Genomic DNA, 27,455 nt, shown 5'->3' with positions numbered 1-27,455 from the left:
TCAAGGCCAGAAACAAGCAACTTGCTACCTTCAACCTGATTTCAGAAGCCCTCCATGGTTCAGACCATGTCCCTGCCCAGGGTTGTTGGAGGGGAAAAGAGAAGGATAGCGGGGAGAGCAAAGGATCTCGGAGCTTGTCCTCTGCCAGTGCGCGCAGGTTGTGCACACTGTTTCAGACCTGATTTGGGAGATGTGTTGGGACATGTGGCAGCACAAACCTAGCACCTGTCTGCAGCTCACTTGCAGCTGCAAGGGAGATGGCTTTGGTCATCCTTCTGTGCATTTCAGAGCACCTCTTGATGCTCGCTCCGAATTATTTCAGTCTCTCAAAAGCTTCTTGTTCTCTAACCTGGCCTTCCATTATCTGCATCTTCCTTCCTCCCTCCACTGCAGCTTTACTGGTCTGAAGGCTGTCCAGTTGCAAGGGTGCTTCTAGAGTCTGTGGTGCACTCTGCATGCCATTGGTGCTTTAGAGATGTTAGGTTTGTCATCAAAGCTGCAGTTGTCTGTGGCAAAAGAATTGCTCCTTGCAGTCCAAGGAGCTCTTCTGCCTATTTGAGCAGGGAGGGAAGAGAGGGGCTGGTATCCATGTGGAACTGCTGCCTGAAATGATATCGGTAGCATTTGTTGTATAGCCACCGCTGTCAAGGTTATTAATTTGTTCTGTCAGAAAGTAATTCATGCCTCAGCCTTTGCATCACCACTTTTGTGTCCCCTGCTTTCTTGCGGGAGCTGGGGGGTTTGAATGCAGCTCTAGGTGGAGAATGGAAAATTCTCCTTGCAGGACCTCTTTAAAGTTGTAGATGGCACTTGGCTTAAGGATGTAAGGGTGGCTTTGAACTGGAAAAGCTGCTCCTGGTTTTAACACACTGGTTGTAAAGTTGCATACAAGCAAAACAGTTGGCTTGTGGGAACACAGTTTGTGCTTTTCTGTCTCTAATAAAATACATTGGCCTTAATCAGCCAGAATGTGCCACTTGAAATCAATGTGCCACTTGAAATCACTTGAAGTCTCCTAGGGCTCTCTATATCAGCTGCATTACTACTTCCTCCTGATAAATTAAATGAGTACAAGACAGGACGACAGCTTTGTCCAGATGTTGGGCTATAAGCTTCATTTTCCCTGGTGATGGTGCTGATGTCATCTGGAATCTAATAGCATCCAGAGCAGGGATACAAAATGTGATGACCTGGGGATCAGAAATGTGGAGAGTATGTGTGTGTGTGTCTGTGTGTGTAGGGCCAAAATAAGCTTTGAAGACACACCCCTCAAACTTCTGAAATTCTTGGCATGCCATGTAAACCTTGAAATGGCCATTGAGTTGATGGAAATTCTAGCCCCTGATTTGGAAGGCAGTAATTCTTCACCCGGGGTAAAGAGGAAGGAGGCATGGCATTTGTGTGAAATTAGCAGACAGTGCACCCTACATTTCCTTTGTCTGTCTCTTTGTCTTATTGTATCCAGGGAGGTCCTTGTTGGAATTTCTGGTTATTTTCTTTATGGTTCTGTGGGAATTGATGATGCATTCAACATTGTGGGCAGGTGATATATTGCTTGCTCCTGGTGATGGATGACCTGCACTTTTTTCAGGTGGACCTCTTCAAAAAGACCCTCTTATTAATTCCTATTCATCTGGAAGTCCACTGGTCCTTAATTACTGTGAATCTCCCTAACCGAATTATTTCATTTTATGACTCTCAAGGCATTCATTTTAAGTTCTGCGTAGAGGTAAGAAGAACTGCTGTTGTTTTGATAAAATGTGTCCATCTTTCATAACACAAGGATCTTGGTCCTCCCTTTGATAGAGCTTTCCTCAATTTAGCACTATCTTTCTGATTTACAAATCTCAAACCGCCTTTCTTCAAAGGGATAGAGCATTAGTTGGTTAATATACAAATGGGCCTACTTTGGGTATTGCTGTAGCTATTAAATTGTGAACTTGGGCAAATGATAAGACTTTACAGCATCAAGAATCTCAGAATAAATGCCACATTGTTTGAATTTTCGTCTAAACCAAGCTACCTGTTACTTTAGCTGTCCAAAATTTCTTTCTTACAACTTGGCTAAGCCATCATTTATAAGGTTTCTCCTAGAATACCTTAGTTACAAAATATGAAATTGATGTTGCTTGTATCCTTTGCCATATATTATTAATTCTAGCTGACGCATACTCCCCCCCCACTTTTTTTCTCAGTTCTCAATATCTTTTACTAATCTAGTGTTCTCCAGATTTGCTGTGACTGGAAGTCCCAGCGGTCCCAACCATTTTGGTCAAAGATCAACGTGCTTCAGAATTCTGGGAGTTGTAGTCCAACAAATCTTCAGGAGTAACAACAAAGTGGTTCTTTCCCATTCTTAAAGCTGTCCTAAATAACTTGCAATTTGTGTTCATTATTGATCCTTCTTCTTTCTGTAAAGCTCTGCAGAGTACATAAACAGATTTGTTGCAAAGATAAAATGAATTAAAACCCCATGAGGTTAATTACATTGAAAGCTAATGATTTCTGCAAGATTTACCCAGGATGTTTTTAAATCATGGCCATTAAGGGAGCTTTCTATTCCAAGCCAAACACTTTTTATTGTATCCCACTGATTCTCATGGGGCATGATGTGTAGGGAAGTGCTTGTTTAAGAAACTTATGGATGATCCAAACTGGCTCTGATTCATATTCTTCCTCCTATTTTTCTAAAAGAACATACGGAAATACTTGCTGACAGAAGCTAGAGAAAAGAATCATCCTGACTTCCTTCAGGGTTGGCAGACTGCTGTTACAAAGGTAAGTGCTGTTCATTCAGGCAAGACATTTTTGGGGTGGTACCTGACAGAAGGTTTGACTTTATCTAAAATCGAAGCATTGCATCTAGACCAAGATTGAACAATCTTTGGAGGCCAAGGGCTGCATTTGAAATTGGCGGGGTGAAGGGTGGGGGAGGGCCTCACTGGACAGGGTGAGAATGTAGGCTGGGGGGCCAAGATGTTAAGGTCCCCCCCAACTTTAGAACTTGCTTTGATTTTTTTTTTTTTTACTGTGTTGGGTCTTACTAGGACTTACACTGCAATTTTCATAGCTTCCTCGTTTTAGAATGGTGGAGAACCATGGAGTTCTAATTACAGGGGGACTTTAGTACCTGAAAAAAAGACACTTGGTGGCTGTGGTCAGTCCCAGAACCACAGATGACCCATTCCTACTCTAGACCAGGCACCCTCCAGATACATACATTGTGAATGTCAGGCTAGAGGAAGGTTGCTCCTGATCTGGGCAACTTCCAGATGTCTGGATTTCAGCCCCCAGAATTTCCATCCAGATGTCCACCAGGCAGTGTAGAAAACTCCCTCCCTCCCCCACGACATACCATTTAAAAGTGGAGCTCAGTTTAAAACATCAAACAGAAAAATGAAAATTAGAACGTTTCAGTAGCTGAAGCAGGTTTTAGCTGCCAAAAACTTAACCATCATGGAATCAGAGTGTAACCAGCATACCAGATCTCTTCTTAAAAAAATTCTCATCTGTCTACAAAGTACAGCTTAGCTGCTATTTAACCATAGCATCATTACACTAATTCCCTATTATTATAAAGATGGATTGAATAAAAGTCAGACTATGTAGCTTGTTCAGAATATCTCTGAATTTGTGGCTTAGTTAATATTATGTTAGTTTCTTGCAAGCAGCAGTACACAGCTACTTTCTCTGATTGGGTGTCCCTTCAGATATGTTGGAAACACAAACCAGAATTCCTAGACAGATATGGGAGTCCCCCTCCCCACCAATTTGGGGGGCACCTAGTTGGGAAAGGTTTCTGCACAGTATGACTCAGAGATACGTACCTTATTAGGAAGCGGACTGAAAGTATAGTTTGAAAGGTGGGAGATGTGGCTCTTTCCTGTAGGGTATCAAGCTGCCGGTTAGTCCGGTACAATAGCCAGTGACAATCAAAGGTAGTCTGAGTGGAATAAAAGGGAAAGCATTTGTATGTAACGAAAGCAAGGAGATTTGTGACTTGCATAACTATATCTTGTAATAGCTTTGAAGATATAAAATGGGTCGTTGACCATTAGATAGTCTCTCTGTGAGATGCCTTGCAGCTTTCTTGCTGTCTAAGAATGATTTCCCAGTTGCACCCTACCCTCACTCATCCTGCTGTGAGTGGGCGAGCGTAATGTGATTTCTAGGACATATCTTGACCTCAGGAATATTGGATAGCATTTATATTGGAAAAAGCTGGCATGTGCTGGATGTGCTGATGAAGTTGGAGAGGATGATCCCATGCATTATTCTTTTCAAGTATCCTGCCTAAAACGTGCTGCTTGAGTTTGCAAGAATTCTCATTCAAAAGGTTAAATCTCTTAAAGGGTTGCTGTACAAAAATTAGGCAAATTGAGGCTTCGTTTGCAGTTCACAGGGGTGTCACCAACAGAGCAACTGTGGTCACCTCCTTTGTCCCCACCCAAACTCCCCGAGTTACTTGATTTAATGCTTTTTACATACTCTTTCAATTTAAAAAAGAGTGGGGGGTGCTGAAGAGGAAACCACCAATTCTTAGCTTCATCTTTACAAAAATGCCTATGAACCCATAAACAAACATACACACACACAAAATAAAATAAAATAGGTGAGAAGCTACAGTCCAGCTGTTTATTGAGAACTGTCCCTATCTGCTGGAGACCATAGAAAGCATCCAGGAGGTGTGAAGGAGATCATAATGAGGAACTGCATTACAAAATCATTGCCTTCTGGTGAATGGATGTGTTATATCTGGCTGTGGTCGCTGTTTGGAGAATACTGTCCTCCATAGGAGCCCACAGCGTGATCTCTAAACTCCCGAATGTCCCCATTAGCCCAAAAAGGTTGAAGACTCCAGGTTTAAAGATAAAGACATCACATCTTAAGGAAATAAAAATAGATAAATGAATGAGAAAAGGCCAAACTGAATAGCCATTATAATAAGCATTTTGAGGATTGCCTCCAGCAGAGGTTAGGATCCTGGGACACACTAATGTAGAACTTAATTAGGATGTTACTCGTTACTCAGGAAACAAGTTTTTGAGGTAAGAGTGGGTTCACTTTTTCACAGACACTGCAATTTATGTAATTCCCCTGAAGTCATCTAAATTACTGGCTCTATTTTGTTACTTCATTGAATGACCCCAGACCCTAATATTAGGGAGGAAGAAAAACTTCTTCCTGAATACTTTCTCTAAGATAGAATTCAATATACTTATAAACAGTTCAAAATATTGGAACTTATTTTCGTAAATTGGGCAGCCAGATGGAATGGCTGCCTGGGGCAACCAGTCTGCTGCCAAAATTCTCTGTAGAAGGTTCTCTGTAGAAGGTTAAGCTTAGTTACAAACCTAGACTTGCTGTGCGTAATACATGAAATGGACATCAGGCTTTACCATGGAGTATCCACAGTCTTTCTTCAGCTTTCTATATTTTGGCAAGTTTGATGGAAACTATTGAATGTATATTGAATATACATTCAATTTAATAATTGAGTAATAAGTAATAATTTAATTGCTGTGCTGACATCATCATCATCATGACATCATGACAACATCAGAGCACAGCTTTTTAAGACTAGGAACCAGTATGGCATAGTGCCAAGATGATGGACTAAGGACAGGGAAATCAAGGATCAAGTCCATTCCCAGCTATGGAAACATACTGGACAACTTTGGGGCAGTTACTGTCACTCTTTCCAGACTCCTTCCCAGGATGATCATGGTGGAGATAAAACCCAGAAGGTATAGGGAACACTTTTAAGTTCCTAGAGCAATGTTTCTCAGTCTTGGCAGCTTGAAGATGTGTGGACTTCAACTCCTAGGATTCCCCAGCCAGCAGGCTGGCTGGGGAATTCTGGGAGTTGAAGTCCACACATCTTCAAGCTGCCAAGACTGAGAAACACTGTCCTAGAGGAAATGCAGGATATAAGCCTATATTTCCCAAGTATTGAGGCTCAGGCTCAAAGTATGGGGTCCTTCCTGGGGTCACCTCTATAGTTTGCCCTGAAACACGCTGAACTAGGTGGTGTCTTGTCAAGCAAATTTGTTACCTCCCTCTTCCCTCACAGTCAGTACATCGCTAAGATGTTTACATAAGGGCTAGTAAGTCTTTGATGGCCCAATGGGCCATCTTGCTTTAGAATGCCTTAGCGATGCCCAAATTTGTTAAGCTGCTGAGCTATCGAAATCTGTACTCTGGGGAGGAAAGGCTAGGAATAACTGTTTCCTTCAACTAGTGTATTTGGTCTTGTGTGTGCATGCTCAGAATAAATGGCACCTGTGTGGCGGAGATAGCGATGTTCAAATATTTACTTAAAATAATTGGGAAGAAACTGTCCTGTCTTGGTTATTGAAAATTTGGCATGTGATTGGGCAATGGAATTTATTTTCTGTTACAAAATATATGTGTCTTTACTTACTTGGCCAGATCCACGTAAGGATCTGCGTGCTTCTTGAGTATAGAACCCTTGCCATGTGACTGAACCCAAGCTGCTTCCGCCTTCCTTAGGTTGGATCACTTCAGGGGAAGTCTTATCCCTAAAAGAAAATAGTATTGCAGTCTCTTGTAAAACAGTGTCTCTTCCTCATGCTCATTTGCACAATTCCAAGTGAGAGTATAGTCTTTGGCCACTGAATAGTTATTGGACTCTTAACAGGAAGAACTCCAAGGCCTCCCATTGCAGTTCTGGGGTTGCCACCACTCACCCAGGACTTGGCCACCCTTTCCTCCTTAAGTGTGGTAGCGTTATTCCTTTTCTTTTCCTTTTAATAAATTTTATTGAAGAATTTTTTACAAAGTTAAAAAGAGAAACACAAAACAATATAAAGAAAGTGTTAAAAAAGAGAAAAGCAAAAGCAAAAAGTGTTAAAGCAATAAAGAGCGAAAAAATAGAAAAACAAAGATAGTTAAGGGAGCAGTTTCCGATCTTCTTCACAGCAGTTATAAACATATTTAAAACCATTTTTCCCCTTCAAAATTATATAACATGGTTCCCTTCTCCACGTATTCTGCCCTTACTAATCAGTAAATCCAGAAATCATCAGTTCATTTTTATCCATTTTCAGCAAAAAGTCCATAAAGGGATTCTAGTCTTTTATAAAAGTAGTAGTTGTTCCCTTCCTAATCAAGCAAGTCAGTTTAGCTATTTCTGCAAATTCAGCCATCTTCACTGCCCATTCCTCCATTGTAGGTATTTCTGTATTCTTCCATTTTTGTGCATATAATAACCTTGCTGCTGTTACCATATATAAAATCTGGCAGTGTTACTCCTAGTCTTTGCTGGATCTGGTTGAAAATGAAATCTGGACTTGAAATTGGAGGCAGTGAAAAAAATATGCAAGCGGTCATTCAGTGAAGATTGTGGTCATTCCTTTTCATTCTTTCCAGCCCAACAGAATGTGGGAAATAAATTATGTAAAAGGGGTGTGAGACTCTGGTCTGTCTAGCCATCATCAGTATAATCCTCTGGAACCAGAACAGAATGGGACCAAATTTGGGGAGAGGGGAGAAGGCCACAGAAGACAGGTACAGTTCAAAAATGGGTCAGGTCCAGCTTGTGGCTGCAGGGAACCCCCCCCCCCCCAAAGTCCCCCAGGACATCCCACTGAGAAAGGCACGGGGGCAGCAGCTCAGAATGTTGCTGACTGCTCCATTCCAAGCTCCGCCCTCTTCCAGTCATGTGACCCAGAGCAGGCATATGCAACCCCCTCTGCTTCCCAGGGTGTGTGTGTGTGTGCGTGCACGCACATAGAGGCAACACACATGCTCTTGCCCTGATTAGTTTTCCTCATGTACACAGAGGCATGATACACACTCTGCCGTTAGACCCTCACACAGATACATGCATGGATGCAACACATGGACCCATCCTGATGGGGGAAAGGATGCTAGAAGGAGGGGCCTTAACTCAGTGATTAAGCCCACATGCTTCTTTGCATGCCAGAGGCCCTAGATTTAGTCCCCGGTATTTCCACCTTGGGCAAAGAAATCAGCTTGAAATCTTGGACGCTAATAGTCTAGCTCAGTGTTTTTCAAACTTGGCCACTGTAAGATGGGTGGACTTCAACTCCCAGAATTCCCCAGCCAGCATGCTGGCTAGGGAATTCTGGGAGTTGAAGTCCACCCATCTTAAAGTGGCCAAGTTTGAAAAACATTAGTCTAGCTGGATTCATGCTCAGATGCTACAGCTTTCTTCCCCATCCTGAGGTTGTGGAACTCCAACCATGTTTGGACTCAGAAACTCCAGCCAGTGGTGATACTGACAGGATTCTGGGAATTCTAGTGGGAAGGCAGCTCTGGGATGTTTATTTCATTTTACATTTCTGGCTGCCTGTTTTCACCTTCTGGAAGAGGCTTCCCAGGGGCAGGAGATGTATAGGGGGGGTGGCCCATGGCTGCTCTGGGTCATGTGCGCAGGAGGAAGGAGAGAATGGAGCAATTAGCAACATTTGGAACTCTGTCCCAGTGGCTGTCTCAGGGAACTTAGATTCAAATCCTTGCCGTATCTACTCTTAAATTACTTCTGTGCTGCCCATTAACAGTTAAAACCATGAACCTGTACCTTTAGAACCTCGACCCCCCCATCTATGAAGAATTGAGCCAGATCAGACTGTTTTCTGACAACCTTCCTGTGTGTGTGTGCGTGCATGCACACAGAGGCAACACACGTGCTCTTGCCCTGATTAGTTTTCCTCATGTACACAGAGGCATGATACGCACTCTGCCGTTAGACCCTCACACACATACATGCATGGATGCAACACCCATAGCTAGCTCAGTATGGTCTAGTCTAGCTGGCAAGACGTTTTGGTGATCTCCAAGCGGCAAAGGGAGGTGTCAGCCATCTTTGTATTATCTGGAACCTGGCTCTCTTTTAAATGGACAACACAAATTGAACCTGGATCTTTCTGAAAGCTAAATGATTGCCGCAGTGTTGAGTTGTACAATCCATAATTAGAGATTAGGGGTGGTTTTGGCACTGTGGGGTTCGGTGGAGCTGCCAGAAGTTTCTTCCCAGTATCCTCCTTTTGAGCATCAATAATGTTGGTTGCAAGTTAGTGATCTGGAAACAAGGAATTGCAGAATGCAGATCGGTACTTGGAGACCCACTGTGAATATCTGTGTTAAACTCTGTTTTGTTTATGTGGTTTTCCAGTGCATTCCACAACAGAAAAATGACAGTGACTGTGGAGTTTTTGTACTCCAGGTAAGGCAGTAGCTTTTCAAAAATACTGGCCTTTCCTTTTTCAGAATCTGCTGGAACGTTGCTTCTCATCCCTGTTTCTAAGACATGTTTCTTCTTGATTTTCCCTGCAGTACTGCAAGTGCCTCGCCTTAGACCAGTCCTTTCAGTTCTCTCAGGAGGACATGCCCAGAGTGCGAAAAAGGATTTACAAGGAACTCTGTGAATGCCGGCTAATAGACTAATAAAAAAGGAAGAGCGAAAGAAAAACAGCCCTTGGCATTTCCGAAGAGTCCCAGCTGGTATTTGTGTACTTGAATTTTCTGAGAAGAAAGAAACTTCCATGAATTTCAAACAAGTCTTGGTGGAGTGGTTATAGCCAACAGAATTACCTCAAACATTTTGTTTTCTTTCGACCTGTACCTTACCCGGTGAACCTGCCACAAAATATTCCCAATGTCAAGGTTTTTTTTTTCTAATGTTCTTTCCTGTATTTAATATTTATTATCTAACGCATGCGCATAGGCAAAGCATGCGACTAAAAGCAAAGAGAAGTATAAAACTGTAGAATTGGTGCACCTTTGAAATGTAGCTAGAAGTGACAAGAATAATACAGGTTAAACGTTTTTGTCTGAAAACATGAAACGTGCATGATCCATTTTTCTGATGCAATAATCTTTGAATGTACAAAAAAGGAAAAGAGAAGAAATTCCCAATTCCATGAAAAGAGTATCCAGAGTCCTTTTCTTTTTCCTTAAAAAAAATATGAATGATTTCTCCTTCCTGCTGTCTTCCCACTTAAATTTGGAAGAAAGATAGTTGGAAACTGGACTCTGTATGTTGTTTGTGGAAATCCATTTTAATTGGTCATTTCATTTTTTTTTAATTGCCAGGTGGTACTAAATCACAATCTTCATACCATTCAAAAGGAATCCCTTGTACCACAGACTCTTTTAGCGCTAATAAAACATGGAGATGCTCGTTCAGTTGGATTTGGCAGTCTTGCTTGTAGATTTATCTAGGCAATGTGTTGATGGTCTTGCTCTCAGGGGATTTTTAAACAACGTCTGGGTACATCAAGCCACGCAGCTATCTCCTGTTCCCTTTCCCTCCCCTAGTAGTTGGCAGCCTACAATCTCCAAAATAATTTTTGTTCCCTCTCAATTTCCTATAGGATTTTAGACATTTTAACTTGTGATGTAGATGGTGGTAAGCTTCTGGGAGGCTTAAAGGACAGTTGTTCAGCCTTTTGAAGGAAAAAGTCATCTTCCATCCCCCACTATTAACTGGCCAAATGTTTCAGCTGGAGACTCTTACTGGTCATGACCCCTGTTACACTCCGAAGCAGCCCCCCCCCCAAAAGCAAAAATGCATCCTAACGAGAAAAGAAATACTGTCCTTCCCTTTCTGTTGCCTTTCTATTGCCTTTGTGCTTTTGTGTTAATAGCATGCATGACAGGATCAAGGAAACAAAATTTAGGATGCAACAATTTTACTTCCTGGCGGATGTGTCCTGTGGTAAACCTAGGATATACAGTCTCTTCCCTCTTGACTCTGGTGTGCTTGTTTTCAGGCTTCGGCTCACGTCTCCCAGGTGAAGTCTCTGGAATACAACTTGCAAACGTGGATAAGCTAGTTTTATGTCATTGCAGAATGAGGGGCTTTCTAAGGCTCTAGGGAGGAAGGGGCTCAGAGCTGATGCTCTTGCCATGGGAAGGAGTATAAGAGAGAGAGAAGAGAAGAGGGAGATTATGAAACCTAGTAAATTCGCTTCAGTGTTTTGGGGCTAAATGGACATAGGATGCACCAATTGCTAACAGATCCCACAGTTTCACTTTGAGGCACTGGGGCATGATGTTAACTATATTGACAGAAGTACTAGGCTGCCTGTATGTGGATGGTTCTTAATGTTCAAAGCAAAGTGATCAGTTTTTCAAATGGTGTTGACTTCAGCTCCCATCACCCTTTAGCTAGGAAGTCTTGAACTCCAACAGATCTGGATGATAGCCGATTAGGAAGACCAGCCTAGAGTATCCTTTCCAGTATTTTAGACCATGTCAGCCCACCTAGCACAATCAGATCTTGGGGACAATGGGAATTATAATCCAGATCATCTGGAGAAAGCCAACACTAAGGGTAGGGAAGAGAGACCAGAGAGACTGACATAGGGAATTCAGATTTCCTTACTAAAGGAGGCACTTCCCACCATGTCTTGCCAGTTGAGAAATCTCTGCATGGTTTGCCTAGAACCCTTGAATTTGTGTGTCTGTGCTTGTGCATGTCTAGCATAGTTTAAGAAAGATCAAGTTCCCTCTTGAATTCCTTCATACAGTATAAGATAGAGTTTTAGAGTAGCGTCTTGGCATTCTCTGTTGCAGTGGATGTCCTAAGTGTGTAATGGCCCCTTAATATAGGCTCCTTTGACGGCAACACTTGTTCTGCCAACGGGAATAAATGGCTCAGCTATATTCATGGAGGCAAATCCCTATTGCCACAGAAGCATTTCTTGTTACCATTGCACCTCTGCTCAGAGAAAAGTCGTAGCATTCAGGTGGCCGCATACACCATCTTATTGAGCTGGGTGCTATTTCACAAAACTTTCGTGTTACATCTTTTCATTAAGACCAGATTGTTTTGATACAGCAGTGCTTTTCTTACAAAAGTAAACTCCCTTTGATTGATTGAGACTTTGGACAGGTTGTGCTGTTTCGTAACATTTTCTGCACAGATATTTGCTAATGATGCACAAAGTCCTAGAGAGACATGAAAATCCATCAGAGGTGGGCGTGTGAGTATCCTTTACAAGCTGTTAGAAATGCATATCTAGTTTTACTAGCTTTACTTGCTACCTGCTGGAAACAGAAGGCCTACACAGAAGGCATTTTTGGCTGATGCTGCCTTCAAGCAATTCATCATGTAATCCTTGGACGGGCAACATACTTATTTTTATTGCATTCATCACCTTAAAAAAAAAAAAGAATGATGACAGCACAACCTGGTCTTTGAGAAGGAATTGTGTGCACTTTTTAAATATTTCTTACAGAGGCTGAACCCTAGAAAACGAGATGATTAAAATACAAACTATACAGCTCTTGCCAGAAGTCATCACTGCGTTTATATGTAATGATCATCAGCATTAACAGACAAGTTGCCTTTGTACGGAAGATTAACAGGATTTGCAAGTAATGGTCTAGAAGAATCTTGACCTTCAATGTCACAGGCTGAATTTGTAGCATTATGATCCATATAGTGTTAAAAAAAAAAAAAAAACCCTCTGAGATTAGGAGTATAATGTCTGATTTTTCTTGAAAAATGACCTCTGGTTCCATTACGATTTAGCAATCTCTCATCTTACGTGTGTGTGTGTGTGTGTGAAATGTATTAGATATTAAAAAGTATTTGGCTGCTTTTTCAAAAGGCCTTTTCCCCTACATCCTCTCTCCAAGAACCTGATGTTCAGTTCCTACCGACTTCATGAAAATCTTCCAAGGTAGGGTTGGGGTTCTTTTCTCCCAGCCCAATTCTGAGACACTAACCATGGCCCCAAGATGCCTTCGTATTTGAGGTTGTATGTTTCAAAAACAAAATCTTTCATAGTAATTCAAACTCTGCTTATGAACATGTAATTCTTCTTTGTGACTTTGGATGACTGTTTTGCAAATCTCTATATTTTCAGATTTTGTGTAGTTTATGCAGTACCTATTACAAGTTTTTGTAGCTATTGCTAGTAATAGGACAGAGTGAGGAAACTCTGCAGCCCTTGTCCTGATTTCATTCACTTCTCAATACACATTGATTCCTCTTGTAAGCCTTACATTTATAATCATAAGGATCCAAAATATATTTTTTCAAGCCTGCAGTTCTTGAGGCTGGATGTTGTACCCCAGTAAGAAATGCTAAGGACAGGATGAGACTCGGGCTCTTGCTGTCCCAAAATATTCCACCATCCCGAGATTGGGATCAAAAACTTTACCAGGGTCATCAACCAGAAATCCAATATAATAACTAACACCTAATGCATAATAAAACATTCTCCAGTTTTCATATATAAGCAAATTACTACTGCAGATGGTCATTCTGTCCTAAGATGGTGGCCTCTGTTGGAATATCTAATAGACCCTGGAAATGTGAAGGAGAGAGCAAGATTGTCACAGGAGGAAGCAGGGCTGTTACAGAAAAGATTCCTAAGTCTAGGAGCTTAGTCTAGTGTGTGGAAATGTGGAAAAGAGACCCAGAATAACACTAGGTATTAGTTGACCTGGAGAACTGTTTCGGTGGGCTTTCAAGATTCTGTTGCCTTGCCCTATTAGCAATAAAGTTCATTCTAGAAATCCAAGTGGTTCTTGTTTCTTGCATTTGCCAACTTTGAACAGCTTGACACCTTCTCATGGGCTTAGAAGTCTTAAAACCAGCAGGATTGACCCATCTGGTCCACAATAGTTCAAGGGTCTTCCTCCAAGCTCCCACTCCTGTTGCTGGTAGCATGAGCTGCTCATGCAAGGGCATTAGCTAGAGTGTGCCTCTGTTTCAACTGCCTTAATCCCTTTCTAGCAAGAATCATACAATCTTTCCTGTTACACCAAAAATTCCCAATGGTGGGGAAGCCTACAAGATCTTCAAAGCAGATCTGTGAAAGGAATGGGTGTCTTTAGGGAGCCAGAGCTTAAATGTTGAGCCTATCCCAGTGACATCATCTGGCATACATGGATTCGTTCTTTAAATCAGATCCTCTTCCCTGCTTGAGCTTTGAACAGCCATGGTGTTTATAAGGTGGCAATGTTAACCATACCAGGATTGCCTCCTTGGTATTTCTAGCTTTTGTAGAGGCATAAACCTGTAGCTGAAATATATAGCTTCATGCATGTATATATTCACAATAGTTACAGAATTATGTCTTGATCTTGTTTGGACTTGGAAGCTAAGCAAGGTCAGGCCTGGTTAATTCTTGGGATTAACCAGGCCTGTGGGCTAAATTTGAAAAATAAATTTTAAAAACTCCTTCCTGTAAGAAGGCAATGGTGAACTAGTCCTATAGTGTTGCAAGAAAAGTCCATGAACATGTCTGTTGGGAGATGAGCTGAACTTGAAGGAAATAGATTAATGCTTGATTTTGTCTTTTAAAGAACTACAATGCAGGGGTTCACCTTTGTTAAGGGTAGGAATCTAGTCATCTGTAATCAGAAAACTATTTTGGGATTCCCAAAGTTTTGCCAGAAGTGGAAAAAAATGTATTCATCACATTGGTTGTTTGGTTGCTTGCTTACGTGCCATCAAGTCAGTGTCAACTCTTAGTGACCACGTAGATTGATATCCTCCATGATGATCTATCCCTAACCTGGTCTTTCAGGTCTTCAGATGGTACATCCATTGCCACTGCAACTGAGTCCATCCATCTTGCTGCTGGTTATCCTCTTTTCTTCCACCTTTCCCAGCATTAGAGCCTTTTCCAGAGAGCTAGGTCTTCACATAATGTGTCTGAACTAGGATAGTTTGAGCCTGGTCATTTCTGCTTCGAGAACTCTGGGTTGATTTGTTGATGATCCATTTGTTTGTTTTCTTGGCTGTCCATGCTATACTCAGGAATCTTCCTCAATACCAAAGTTCAAAAACATCAATACTCTTCCTGTCTTGTTTCTTCAAAGACCAACTTTTGCTTCCATAAAGTGTCACAGGGAATACCATGGCTTGTATGATTCTCATCTTTGTAGGTATAGACACATCACGGCGTTTAAATATCTTTTCCAAGGCCTTCATGGCTGGTCCATCAGGTACTAGTCTGTGGCATATTTCTGGGTTGCTGGTTACTTTACCGTTGATGGTTGATCCTAAAAGGGTACCACTTTCTAGCTACCACTTCAATGTCTTCATTGTCAAATCACATTGCTTATGCCAGATTAAGGTGGTTTTCTTCAGTATGAGACTCTCACCATGGATTTGGATTACAAACCCCATAATCTCCAGCCAGGAGCTGTAGCAACGTGGTTGGGCAGGATGGGAATCAAAGATTGGCATTATCTGGTGGATGAAATTGACAGAATGTTTCTCAGATACAGTTGCTCTCATTTTTACCCTCCTGAATTTAAAATAAGAGACAAATGGGACATGTTAGGGTCGTATTCTAGGAATAAGGGTGATCAATCTCCAGGCATTTTCTCCCAGTCACTGTTAAGCAGGAAACAGCAGAATTAATTCTGTTTTAGGAGGAACTGGAGGGTTCAAACACGCCCATGAGGAGAGCGGTGAATTGCACAGAGAGACATAAGGTAATTTTTGAGGAGTCCAAAATAAATGTGTTTCTTCTAGACTTTCAGTCATTCTCTGGCACTGTGCTATTTTAGCAAATATTAGTCTGTGTGATGTAACTTTTGCCTATCCTGGCTAAAAATCTTAACAGATCATTTTAGAGCATTGTACATTCAATTTTGCTTTCTGCTGAAGTCAGGTTCTTAAAAGAGACTATGTTTTTCTAATTAGCTTATTTCTAATTTACACTAGGAGCAGGGATCCATGTTGCTGAAGGTGAACTTGTGTAATCAAGCCCTATAGGAGCTGCCTCAACAAAAGCTGGTGGATATTAATAATGCAAATTAAACACAGAGAGACCCAGTGTCTGGTCTGTTTACATTAATTTGATCAACCTCAGGGGTCAGTTCTGAAGTAGGTGCCCTCATAAGGTCTAGAAACCAGATTGTAAAAATTAAAATCCTGGATTCTCCAAGAGGCAAATATAGTATTGTGTTTTATGCTTGGGAATTGTGGCTTCCACACATCTCTGGCTATAGCCCATGAAGGCCTTTCTTCGAGCATTCCCTTTAACGTGCTGAACTGTTGGGTTAATCTTTCCCGGCACGCCTAGAGCCGTGGTTCTTAAACTGGCGTAATTGGGGCATATTTGGGCATATCCTGGGGATAATGGAGCAATTTGTAATTGTTTGTGAATTGAGGATCCAGTTTGAGACTGCTGCTGCTGAGACACTTGTGTAAAACAAAATTCTGGTTTTTTTGCGGGAGTAATTACATTATTTGAGACTGAGAAGGTGGGTAATTGAGTCAAACAGTTTAAGAACCACTGGCCTAACGACTGTTTCCTTGCATGACAATGATGACTTCCAGGGGTGTCTGCAGGGTGGGGTGGGTGGGATGGGGTCAAAAAAATCAAGATGGCAGCTACAATCGTGAGGCCAGAGCCCCATCTTTTTCTTTGTGTGCATTGACAACCCTGGATAAGGTAAATCTTGACTTTTTTGACAACCCTCCCTCCCTGTGAGAGCCAGTTGGTGCAGTGGTTAAAGACACTGGGATAGAAACTGGGAGAATTCTAGTCCCGCCTTTGGCATGAAGCCAGCTGGGTGACCTTGGGCCAGTCCCTCTCTCTCAGCCTGTAGACATCCCTGATTCTTGCATAACTGTTTGAGGGCTTGTTTAAATCACAGAAGGGCCCTGAATATTCAGGTTTTTTTGTGGCCTCTTGAGACCTATCTGTTAACATCACTGAGATTTGCCAGCAAAACTCCCAAAATCCTCAGTATGCTTTCCAGCTGCTTTGAAGTAGGAAGCACGAATAAGCTAAACACGGGGCAGGCTTGGATAATAATGTAGACAAAGGTTAGGTCATTTGTGATTCAGACAGTTGTGGAAGCCAGCCAGCTTGTTAGTTGGTTGTGCAAACCAGGCTTTTATGTTAATCATTGTATGGTTTGTTTATTTCGTTAGAAAATTTATATGTCTGCCCATCTTAAATACATTACTCTGGGTGCCTAACTAACCAGTCCACAAGAAAAGAAAGGAAGAAAGAAAAAATAACAAAATATAAACAAAGCAAATGGATCCTCAAATAAATCAACCCAGAGCTTTCATTCAAGGCAGAAATGACCAGGCTCAAATGATCCTAATTTGGACACATTCTGCAAAGACCTGGCTCTCTGGAGAAGGCTCCGATGCTGGGAAAGGTAGAAGGAAAGAGAAGAAGAGGATGACCAGCAAGGTGGAGGGACTCAGTTATAGTAGCGATGAGTGTACCATTGGGATACCTGAAGGACCGAGAAACACTGTGCTAAAGCCTCTGAATGTTTTTCAAGGGCCGCCCCATGAACATTGCAGTGATCTTTTTATTGGGCATAGCAGGTTGTGTGAACACAAGAACTACATTTGGTTGAGATGGGTTTAGAATTTGTTAACTATGTTGTGTGAGTATTGTTATAGCAAAAAAGCCCTGTGCAACCCCTCCCAAGTTAAAATATGGAAACTCCATGAATGATGGTGGACCATCTCTTCTGTATCACCATCACTGGCTGGTGTGATGAAATGGGGACGGATGTGGTGGTGTTCAGCTTGTCCCAGATGCCATCACCTTGTATTTTTTACCTTAGTTCTGAGACAGGAGTGTCTGCAGGGTATGGTCCATAAAGTCAAGATGGTGGCTACAACGTGCAATGGAAGCTCTGCCTTTCTTTAATGCGCATTGCTTCGGATCACACTGTGGTGGCTGCCATTTTGACTTTTTGGGCCATGCCTGTGGACGTCCCTGCCCCGAAAGGTTTAACTCTCTGAAAAATGAGGACTGAGCAAATTGCCTGTCAATTTGCAGGCCAAACTACAGGCCTCTCCTCCCCATCCCCAGTCATGTAATGTGACCTATCTGGTCCTTAAGTATTTGCTTTGCAGACCTGGGCAGACTGCCATACAATTGTGCAGGCCTGCACTGTGTAACACACAAATTGGGTCTCTGAACCGTAATCTCCCCCCCCCCGTTTTTTTTTTTTTAATAAAGTACAAATGCAGGAGCAGCTGCTTCGAATTCTCAATGTGCCCAGAGCTTTAAAGTCTTGCTGTTAAACCTCAGGCTGATTGAAAGGAGGAGATAAAAAGGGTTAAGACAAATGCAAATACGGTTTTACGTCGAAAGCTGAAACATGGCAAGACCTGGAAGAGAAAACAGTAATGCCAACAAATTGGATCTGTTTCTTTCAGTCAGGCTGTCCAAATAATTGGGGGCTTTGCTTCCTTTGCAAACGGAGCCGGGGGAGGTACGCTATCCGTTTGCCAGAGGGACGGAAAATCAACAGCATTTTCATGGAAAAATGGGCCTACAGACACACATTTTCAGTGATCCTGGCAGGTTTTTCTCTCTTCCCCAGTGGGCTGTTTTTCATATAATCATAAAATTCTATTGATTTTTTTAAATTTAATACAGAAGATTTACAAAGCATCTTGAGTTGAACTGAGATGTGACCATTCTTTAACGGCTAAACTCAAGTATTTGCTTTGGTTCCAGAATGACAAACAGGTTACATCAATTTTATTTATTGTTCCCTAACATCTGGCATTTAAAAAGAAAAAAAGAAAGAAAGAAAGCACTTAGTTTCCTTGTTAGGGAAATGCATCCCCCCCCTCCCAATTCTGAGGGGATCTGAATGCACATCGCCATATATGGGCAGCGTTATATTAAACCATAATGTGGTTGGTTCGGCTTTGCTTTGCTTGTTGTATGAACACTGTTTCTGTGGTCTGCAAACCATAGTTTATGATTTATTGTGTCCAAACCCAGCCAGTTACGGCTTCAATAAACCACATTTAAACAAACCATGGCTTAACATGAAGTGCAGAACTCAGTTCTCTTTTTTTCCTCCCAGAAAATGCCTTCCAGATTATTCGTCCAGTTTAGTTTTATTTCGTGTATAAATGGGCCATTATACAAAAGACATCATAATGCATGTGACCTCATCACGGCTTGTATGGGAAGCTTACAAATGTATCTTCCTTGTTCTCCAAATGAAACAGGGCTATTTCTATCAACCGGAGAAGCCAAAACCTGGCATCTGAGCCAATAAACTTACTTTAGTTATTTATTTTTTTTTAGAACTGGCAACCTCTCCGACTTGAGTCCACACACAACCAGGCAGTTGCTCCTGGACACCATGCTAAGTTTGGATCTTGGAGCCTTGGTTTAAAGTGATTCAGTGTTTGGGACAAGTTGATGGCCCAAAGTTTTGTGCAAATCCAGAAACTGGGTTTAATTCAGCAACTAGCTTGTATGAACACAGTCTCGGAGCTTTATCCTATCTTAAGGAGGAATAAATGTATTCAATACCACATCTGTTAGTCCTTAAGATGCCCCAAGGCTGGTTGAAGTTTTTGTTTTTTTTTAAATGCTCTTAGGTAAGTTTAAACCTGGGGCAAAATAATCCCACTGGAGGGAGGAGAAACCTTGGATGTAAGGCTTTGATGGGGCTCTGCTGAAGGCCTGATCTGCATTTCTTTGCTTACATCCAAATGCAGTAAGTGTATGTGTGTGTGAAGGACTCTGGATTTGTCCTTTACAGCCCTATTGCCCTAACCAGTGCCCTGGAAAGAAGAGAGAGGGCAGAAGAGCTGGTTGGCTTGTTGGCCCACAATCTGGGATGTTCAACCTTCAGGCTGCCGAGATCTCTGGAGCCTTTTGTTCGAGAACTTCCGTTTGGGAAAAACCCTAAAACCCAAACCATCACAAAATGTAGTGATGCTGACTGTGTGGAAGGAAGAAGCACAATTTGGCCACCAGATGTCTCTCGAGTGCCACCAAGACGTGCTGGTGTGAGAGTTTGGGACATGGTATTTGTCAAATGGCTAATTAACAGCAAAATCTTCTGATGTTTGTAACCTGTCATATTAATAACCAGTGTGTTCGCTCATGAAACCTGAAATATGCAAGTCTGGTTTTGAAAGCGTTTGGCCATCTGTCAAATTCTCCAAATACACAAAGCACACTCTTGTTTTGGGGGTAGAAAGGGGAGGAGGTGAACTATTTCAGTCCAGAGTCACGCTCCTTGTATTATTTGACCCTCCCCTGTAAAAATGATCTGTGGGACTTCCATAACCTTCACGGGATAATAGGAATTGTAGTCCCAGGCTGGAACAGGCCACCCCATTCTGCTTTTTCTCCGCTCAATTCTTCAGTAAAAGCCCTTTGTAAAACATACGGAGAAGGCTAGGTTTTGTGAATTGCCACAGATTGCTTATAGGAGGCAGAACTAGGACTGCAGAATGCAGCATTTTAATCACTTTGTAAAAAAGGATTTTTAAGTGGATTTAAAAGTGTGGTTTTTTTTAAATGGGAAAGCAAGTTTCTAGAACAAATGTAGAAGAATTGCAGGATATGCAAGCAGAATGACTGATTAAAACCTCTGAAACTGGAGATGGACAAGAAAAGGTAGTTAAGCGGACATGGACAAGAAAGGTGATTACCCACTTTTGGAAGATCATAGTTTGTTGATCAAGCGCATGATTCCTGATTCAATCCTTGGCAATTCTAATTAAAACATCTTAATTACTTACTATATTTATATTCCATTTTTCCTCTGGGGATTCAAGGCAGTACATAGTCCAGTGTTTGGAACAAATTGGAAATCACTATCTCAAGCCCACTAGGACTGAGTTGTTGAATGGATTGCATGAATAAAATAAATGCCATTATTTATTTATTCCTCTTTCTTTGGTAAGACGTAGGGCACTTCTACACAGATCTTTGCATTACTTCAAAGTCATCTGAAATGGCTTCCTTTAGCAACTGTACCAAGTGATTGGTGGTTACGGGTTGGTCAGTTGTAGTGAAACTACAGTAAAACTTTTTTTTTTAAGTTGTCCATTTCTTCCACTTTCAGGAACTCTTGGTTGACCGTGTTCTCTTGTTTCTGATCTTAGCAGCTCTTTCAAGGGAAAGGTGGCTTGATGGCTTTGCAGCTCCCCCTCATAGAAATGATTGGACTTTGTTCAGACACAACTAGACAAACGCACACAACATAAATAACCAATGTGGATAGGTGCAAACAATTCATGTTATTTATCTTTGGCATGGAATGGCAAATGATGGGATTTTGGTTATTCCACAGGAACTGCATCGTGGGATGGGACCGTGATTAATTGCTACCTTTTCCTTTTAATTGTCATCCCGATGAAGTTTGCAGAAGGGAAAACAGTTGTGCTATTGCTTGCAAAGTGCTTTTGAGTGATTGGAATAGGACCACTCTTAACAGCGTGTAAGTCTGAAATAGTTTGTAATTTTGGGGGGAGGGGAGGCCAATTTTTTCTATTGCATGTTCAGAGCCCTTTCTGTGGCATGCAGACTAGAAATACAAATGAAGAAGCCGTAGCCGCTGTACGCCGTGGTCAGAAATCTGTAGTTTTACTGGAACCTAACGCCTTGCTAGAGTTTGGGATTATAGCTGCCACAGTGCATTACGATTAGCCACCCTCAGTCAGACGCTGTCTGAAGTGTGAGAAACCAGGGAGGCTGTTAAATAGGGGAGAAACCTTTGCACACTGAAAGACTGGATACTCAGACAACGTCCTTGCCATCATGTAAATAAGAGGAGGGCAAGAACCCTGCATGGGCTTTTCATGGAAATGGAAAGCAATTTCTTTTCTGACGAGTTGAATGAAAATGGTCAATAAATAGAAAAGAAGGGTTAGCTGCCTTCACATAAGAGGGGTCATGAGGTCAGTGGAAAACCTGGTTATACACTGTACTAAGCTTACTTAGCCTTGACCTTGGATTTTGAGAAGTGGTATATTGTACAAACACAGCTTGATTAATTTAGAGCTCAGTATGTTGTGAGAACCCGGAAAAGAGTTAATCCACGGATCAGGTTAAAGGTGCTATGTGAATGAAGCTGTTCGTTATCGCACGTAATTAGAACCAGAAGGTTAGCTAGATGGGCTGATCTGAAGCTCAGGCAGTCCTTACTGTCTTTATCTGAGGTTCCAGCAGCCAAGTATCTTATTTAATAGCAGACCATTGATTTCAGGGGGGTCCGCACGGTATGGTCGTCAAGAAGTCAAGATGGCGGCCATGACAGTGCAATTGAAGCTCCAGTGGTTTTTATGTGCAACACACATAAAAAATGGCAGAGCTTTGATTGTTCTGTTATAGCTGCGATTTTGACTTGTATGACCACACCTTGCAGACACCCTTAATTCCTTTTGGGGAAGCTGTCCTGTATATGAGAGGCTAAACCATCTAAATTGGGGATAAAGAAAAGAAAAGTCATAATAAAAAGAGAGCAGTGAAGCCTTGAAAGGCTGAGAGACGCACAGGTCACCATATTCTGCCTTAGGGTAAAACGTAGATCTATTCGCATTCTAGTCACTATTTCCAAATGTTCATCTCTTGGTTTAAGGCCTTCCTTGTACTTAACGTGGCACAAACACACCCTGTCAGCTTCTTTCTGCAATGAACCCTGGACGTTGCCTTCGTTCTGTCCCCGTCACAGGAGTGAAGCAAGCTTCAGCCGACCTCAGTGGTACCTTTGTGAAAACCTCCTTTTCTCCTCTCGTTCCAACCCGGTCCAAGGGCAGTTGCACAGAATATTAAACCCGTTCAGCTTTGTCACCCATTTCTGTGACAGCAATGACAATTGAGACAATTGAGCCAGAGAAGGATTGGCAATGGGGAAATGGATTTAATACCCATCCAGTTTTTTGCTGATTCCAAGATGGATGGAGACTCAATAGTACACACAAAAAATGCAATGCGGCCATCTCGGTTTTGTTTTCCCTTTAGGACCATCTTTGTGGAATCAAAGCAAGTTGGACTGCTGGAAGGACACCCACAGGAAACTCTTGGGCTTTTGTTAGCCAGGGGCCACCTGGGAACAGGGTTGAAAGAGCAAGAAAACTCCCAGGCTGAGCTTTGTAGCACAACCCCGCGGCCTCTCCCTAAAACGAACGGGGCAAACACTGCACTGGGGCTGAGGGCCACCTGTCATGGCTTAAATTAGTAAAGGTGGAATTATGTTCTGCGGAAGGTGACGTGAAACCCAAGAGTTACACAAAACATATTTTCCGGTAAATTATTCATTCGTCAACCCATCTTCAAACTCTCCAGCGTGAGTATAACTGACAAGGGGAGGGGAGGGGAGGGGAGGGGGATTAAGGGAGACTCTTGAGTTTCACACTTATGTAAATTTTATTCAGGTTTTTCCTCTTCTCTAGGCATGGCCCTCCCCCCCCCCCCCCCATCCAGGGCGCGTATGTGCAATTCTCTTTTTTCTTTGTTGCGTGCTGGCTCTTCCTGCAAGATGGGGCTGCTGCCCTCCAGCCGCACACATGGTGGGGCTCTTGTCTAGCCTGAATTGTGCTCATCTGGTGTGCAGAGTTGCACGTACTATCACTGCCACGGGATGGGCAGGAATTGAACTGCACAGAGGCCAAGGCACCCATGTGTTTTCAAATCATTCCAACTTCTCTGGATGTTACTTTAAACCAGTCTTTCCCAAGCTTAGCAACTTTAAGATGGGTGGACTTCAACTCCCAGAATTCCCCAGCCAGCATGCTGGCTGGGGAATTCTGGGAGTTGAAGTCCACCCATCTTAAAGTTGCTAAGCTTGAGAAAGACTAGTTTAAACCGTTTCTTTGATTTTGACACACTTTCTTATCTTAGGTTTGCTGTCAGCAGAGGAAGCACTGGAAACTAACGTATATGCATGTTGCAACAAATAAAAATGACAAATTAGGTGTTCAATGTCCAGTAATTAGTCAATTTCTTCCAGGAAAAGGTGAGGAGTTTTAAATAAAGAAAGGAAGCAAAGCTTAATGGGAGGAACCATGCTTTGCATGCTAAAGGTAACATAACAGTTACTGGAGATGCCACGGTCCATATAAACCAAAGTCCTTATTGTCTACTTCACGTATTCCAAATAAGCGGCTACATTTTCTTGTTGCCTGAAAAGCAGTTTGGAGTTCAGTGTGCATTTCGTGATCAAAACCTCTGCATTTTCCAGCATGGCTTTCTGGCAACTGCAGGTCTCAGCCCTGAAACACATATTCTTGAACATCCAGATTTCCTTGTGCTGAAACTAAGCTGGCCAATTGGACCTCAGAGGGAGATCTCTGCTACTCTATCCCCAAACCACATTGGCAAAATCTGGATTGAACAAATTCCAGTAAAAAAAAAAAAGGGGGGGGGCTGTAGGGTGTGATTTTACCATTGTCATGGTAAATGAAATGATCATTGAGAGGTGATAATTGTCTCATTCTTTTTCGCTGCTCCTTTTCCATGTTGTGTAACTGTAAGTAATGCTTTTGTGTATTTGTTTTGCGATGTTCTCATGATCTTGCCTTCATCTCATCCCCAGCCCAACCGAAGCAGCTTGAAGTCATTTTTAGCTGTCCCAGTTTTAAGGTAGCATTTCATCTCTTCCTCCTGAATAATTTTTGCCATGGATATGATCTAGCATGCTTGATCAATGATGTGGTTGTTGATGCGGTCAAGGGTTGCATCTGCTCAGTTTTTATTGGCCGCTCTAGGCTGCTGCAGATACCCTCGACCCCCTGGGTCCATTTCAGGTCGGGCCTCAGGAGAGACTGGACACCTGACTTCCAGCTTCCTCAGAGACATCTGTCTGCGTAAAGCCTGTGTTTTCTGTCAAGTCCTACCCAGCTCCTTGGAAAGACAGGTTTAGCACTCTTTTGAAAGAATGCTAGGCCTGTGTTTAAAAAACAGGACTTGTGCTTTCTAGCACAGAAGGTCAATTTAAGCTGCGAAACAGAGCTGGGTTCTACCAACTGTGTGTTGCTGGTTCTGTCACAAATGAATGCATTACACATTTTCCACTGCTTGTGCCAACAAGGGGTTTTGTACAGCTGTACTTTCCACTGTTTTTGTTCCTAGGGGGAGCATTTTGTCCACTCCGTTCTGGTTCTATGGCTATGCACAGGCCGTGTCTGGGTGTCGCTGGCCATGAGGGCTGAATGGGGCCAGCTGCTAACACCGCCATGCCTGCCCAGCGCTCATCCAGGACAGAGCTTGCCCCTTACTGATCGCTCCATTCTGTTCACCCTGTGCCCTCCTCCATACCTGCAGTCTGTCCGCCAGACTATTTTTGGACGCGGGTTTAGTGTTCTTTCAGAAGAGTGCTGGACCCATGTTCATCAACTTGACTGACAAGTCATAGACATAGAGTACCTCTGTGTCTGTGACCTCTTAGGCAACAGGGCAACTGGCTAAACACACTCTTCCGAAAGTTTGTACCCACTCACATAACTGTGAACCAATTCTTCTCATGTCAGAGAATTGGTGGTTCTTTTCCTGCCAGTAGGCAATGCGCTGATGGAAGGGAATCCACCAACTGCTCATCAAAACTTGTCCCCCATTAACACAGGAGGCACAAGTTGCCAGCCTCTGCAAGTGGGGCAGCAAATGTTAGACTGACCTATTTTTTTGTTGGCTCAAGGGCTGGTGGATACTATTTTAATCTCCCTCCCTCCCTCCCTCCCTCCCTCCCTCCCTCCCTCCCTCCCTCCCTTCCTTCCTTCCTTCCTTCCTTCCTTCCTTCCTTCCTTCCTTCCTTCCTTCCTTCCTTCCCCCTTTCCCCCTCCCTCCCTCCTTCCATCCGTCCGTCCCAGCTTCTGATAGCTGGATAGCTAATGCTGGCTTCTCTCAAGTTTTCTTAAAAATCACCTATCTTTTCTCTTTTTAATACATGTTTCTCAGCACTATCTTAGAAATCCCATTTTGTATGTGCATTTAACTTTTTTTTAAAAAGAACCTTACTTATAACATTCTTTCAGTGTGTTCCACAACTCAGAAAACAGTTTTTTTCTATTCATTTTTCTATATAGTTTCAATTTCCCCCCTTCATTTTTCTGGTTACTTCCACAAACTTTTCTAATTTCTCTGGTTCCTTACATCCTGGGTCCCCAATGTGGCATCTAGGGTTGCTGCAGTTCCTTGATACATTCCTTAGATTTTATTTTTTTTGAAGCTTCTTTTAACTAAAAAATAAAAAAGGGAAATTACATTTCTATAAATCAAAACAACTGCCTAAAGCATCATCTTTATTTCCAAGATCTCATCAACTTGAGGAGCATTTTTACAAAATAAAAATGATAGGCAGCTTCAGTTCATTGGTTTTTTTGGAGGCATATCTATCTGCCCAGAAACAAGCAAAACAAAAACAATATCAAAGGTTAACTGGTATGTAAAGAACTTCTGGGCTAGATAAAAAAGGAGTATTCACGAGCAGCCTGATAAGTTTGTTGTTTGGCAAGTTGGTGTTTTGTACCTGAACATGCCCATCACATTATCTTGTTTTCTGATAACTCCCAGGCCATGTTTAACAAAATATGGGTATCCAACAATGTCGAGGGCCACTCATTGGTACCAATTTGCCTGTTTGACTTTTCAAAATAGCATCATACTTGTTCCTTGACTGGCTCAAGTCAGTTTAACAGCCAGTGAAAAACCCCGCAGAAATTCATAACCTTCTCAAAGCAAGACGAGATTCATTTGTTTCAGAGGTCCTGTTCCAACAGCTGCAGTGTCTTTAACTGACTTGATTAAGGATGCTGTGTGAATACACCTGCAGTGTCATAAGATTTTGTGAGTAATTTTCTGCCTGCTGTTCTGCTTCCCAGTTCAGACCACTAAGACAATAGACTAAGCTACTATAGTCCACTCCCCTTGGAAGTCCAATGATTTCCAAGTCCAAATTCACAAGCAGCCTGGCTGTCTTTGTTCTTTGCTGCTGCTAGTTCCATGCAACGCATGATAGAAGCAACTACTTGCCAACAATCACCAATGGCAGATAGGAGGGACTCTACAATGCGCACAGTAGTGAGGACACTCACTGGTCATCCAACTAGACCAGTCTTTCCCCAACTTGGACTGCATCCCTCTTAGCCTTTAGAAGAACAGCAAAGATGCAAATCTCCTCCCAGATCTTGCATCATTAATCAATTTTAGTAGTGGTTTCATGCATGGGTTTTCAAAATATATATACTGTGTTTTAGCTCCAGTATCCAGTTGAATAGAAAGACGGGATACCAAATCAAATCTGATTCAATCAGAGCAAGGAACGCAAATAGAAGTTTCATGCTCTGTCAACCAGCAGGGCCAAATGGCTCAACCCAAGATGATAAGGCAGGAAATAGCAAGTTGTTGCCTAACTGTAGTTCTCTTGCTATGTTCACAGAAGAGGTGAAACCAGGTCAATGAAAGGCTTAGGGGCTCTACTTGCACAACACGCTTGGCTTGGTTGTTTAAAGCTTATTTGGTTTTGTGCATGTTGTTTAGCATATGATGAAAATCCACTCAGTTTGGTTAGTTTATGGTTCAGTGTATTGCGCAAAGCCAGAAAATGGGTTAATCCAGTGCCTGGAGGCTGTCAGGGTCTGGATGAGCAACAAGTCTGAACCCTAGCAAGAGGGAGCTGCTGTTCATCTGTAAACCTTTTGCCCTCCCTGAAACTTGGTTTCAGTTGGGGCTGTAGACAGGGCTATGCTACCCTTGAAG

At 42.3% G+C, this 27,455-nt stretch overlaps 1 protein-coding gene across 4 annotated transcripts in view; it reads left to right on the top strand.

Moving 5' to 3' along the window:
* The window catches only part of SENP5 (SUMO specific peptidase 5), a 40,685-nt gene extending 22,737 nt beyond the window's left edge, over positions 1-17,948 (top strand). For all 4 annotated transcript variants that reach the window (XM_007434871.4, XM_025170957.2, XM_007434869.4 and 1 more), the window contains 4 exons: positions 1,592-1,729; positions 2,695-2,778; positions 9,161-9,211; positions 9,322-17,948. In XM_007434871.4, the coding sequence (XP_007434933.1) occupies positions 1,592-1,729; positions 2,695-2,778; positions 9,161-9,211; positions 9,322-9,432 (384 nt within the window). In that variant the 3' untranslated portion in view covers positions 9,433-17,948. The remainder of the gene's footprint in view (positions 1-1,591; positions 1,730-2,694; positions 2,779-9,160; positions 9,212-9,321) is intronic.
* Positions 17,949-27,455: the final 9,507 nt, after the last annotated feature.

This window comes from Python bivittatus, unplaced genomic scaffold (assembly GCF_059951505.1).
Source record: "Python bivittatus isolate LINGU-HERP-01145 unplaced genomic scaffold, Pbiv_v1 ctg000980_np1212, whole genome shotgun sequence".
Lineage (NCBI taxonomy): Eukaryota > Metazoa > Chordata > Lepidosauria > Squamata > Pythonidae > Python > Python bivittatus.
The sequence above is the reverse complement of the archived record's forward strand: the minus strand, read 5'-3'. Positions and strand labels throughout refer to the sequence as shown.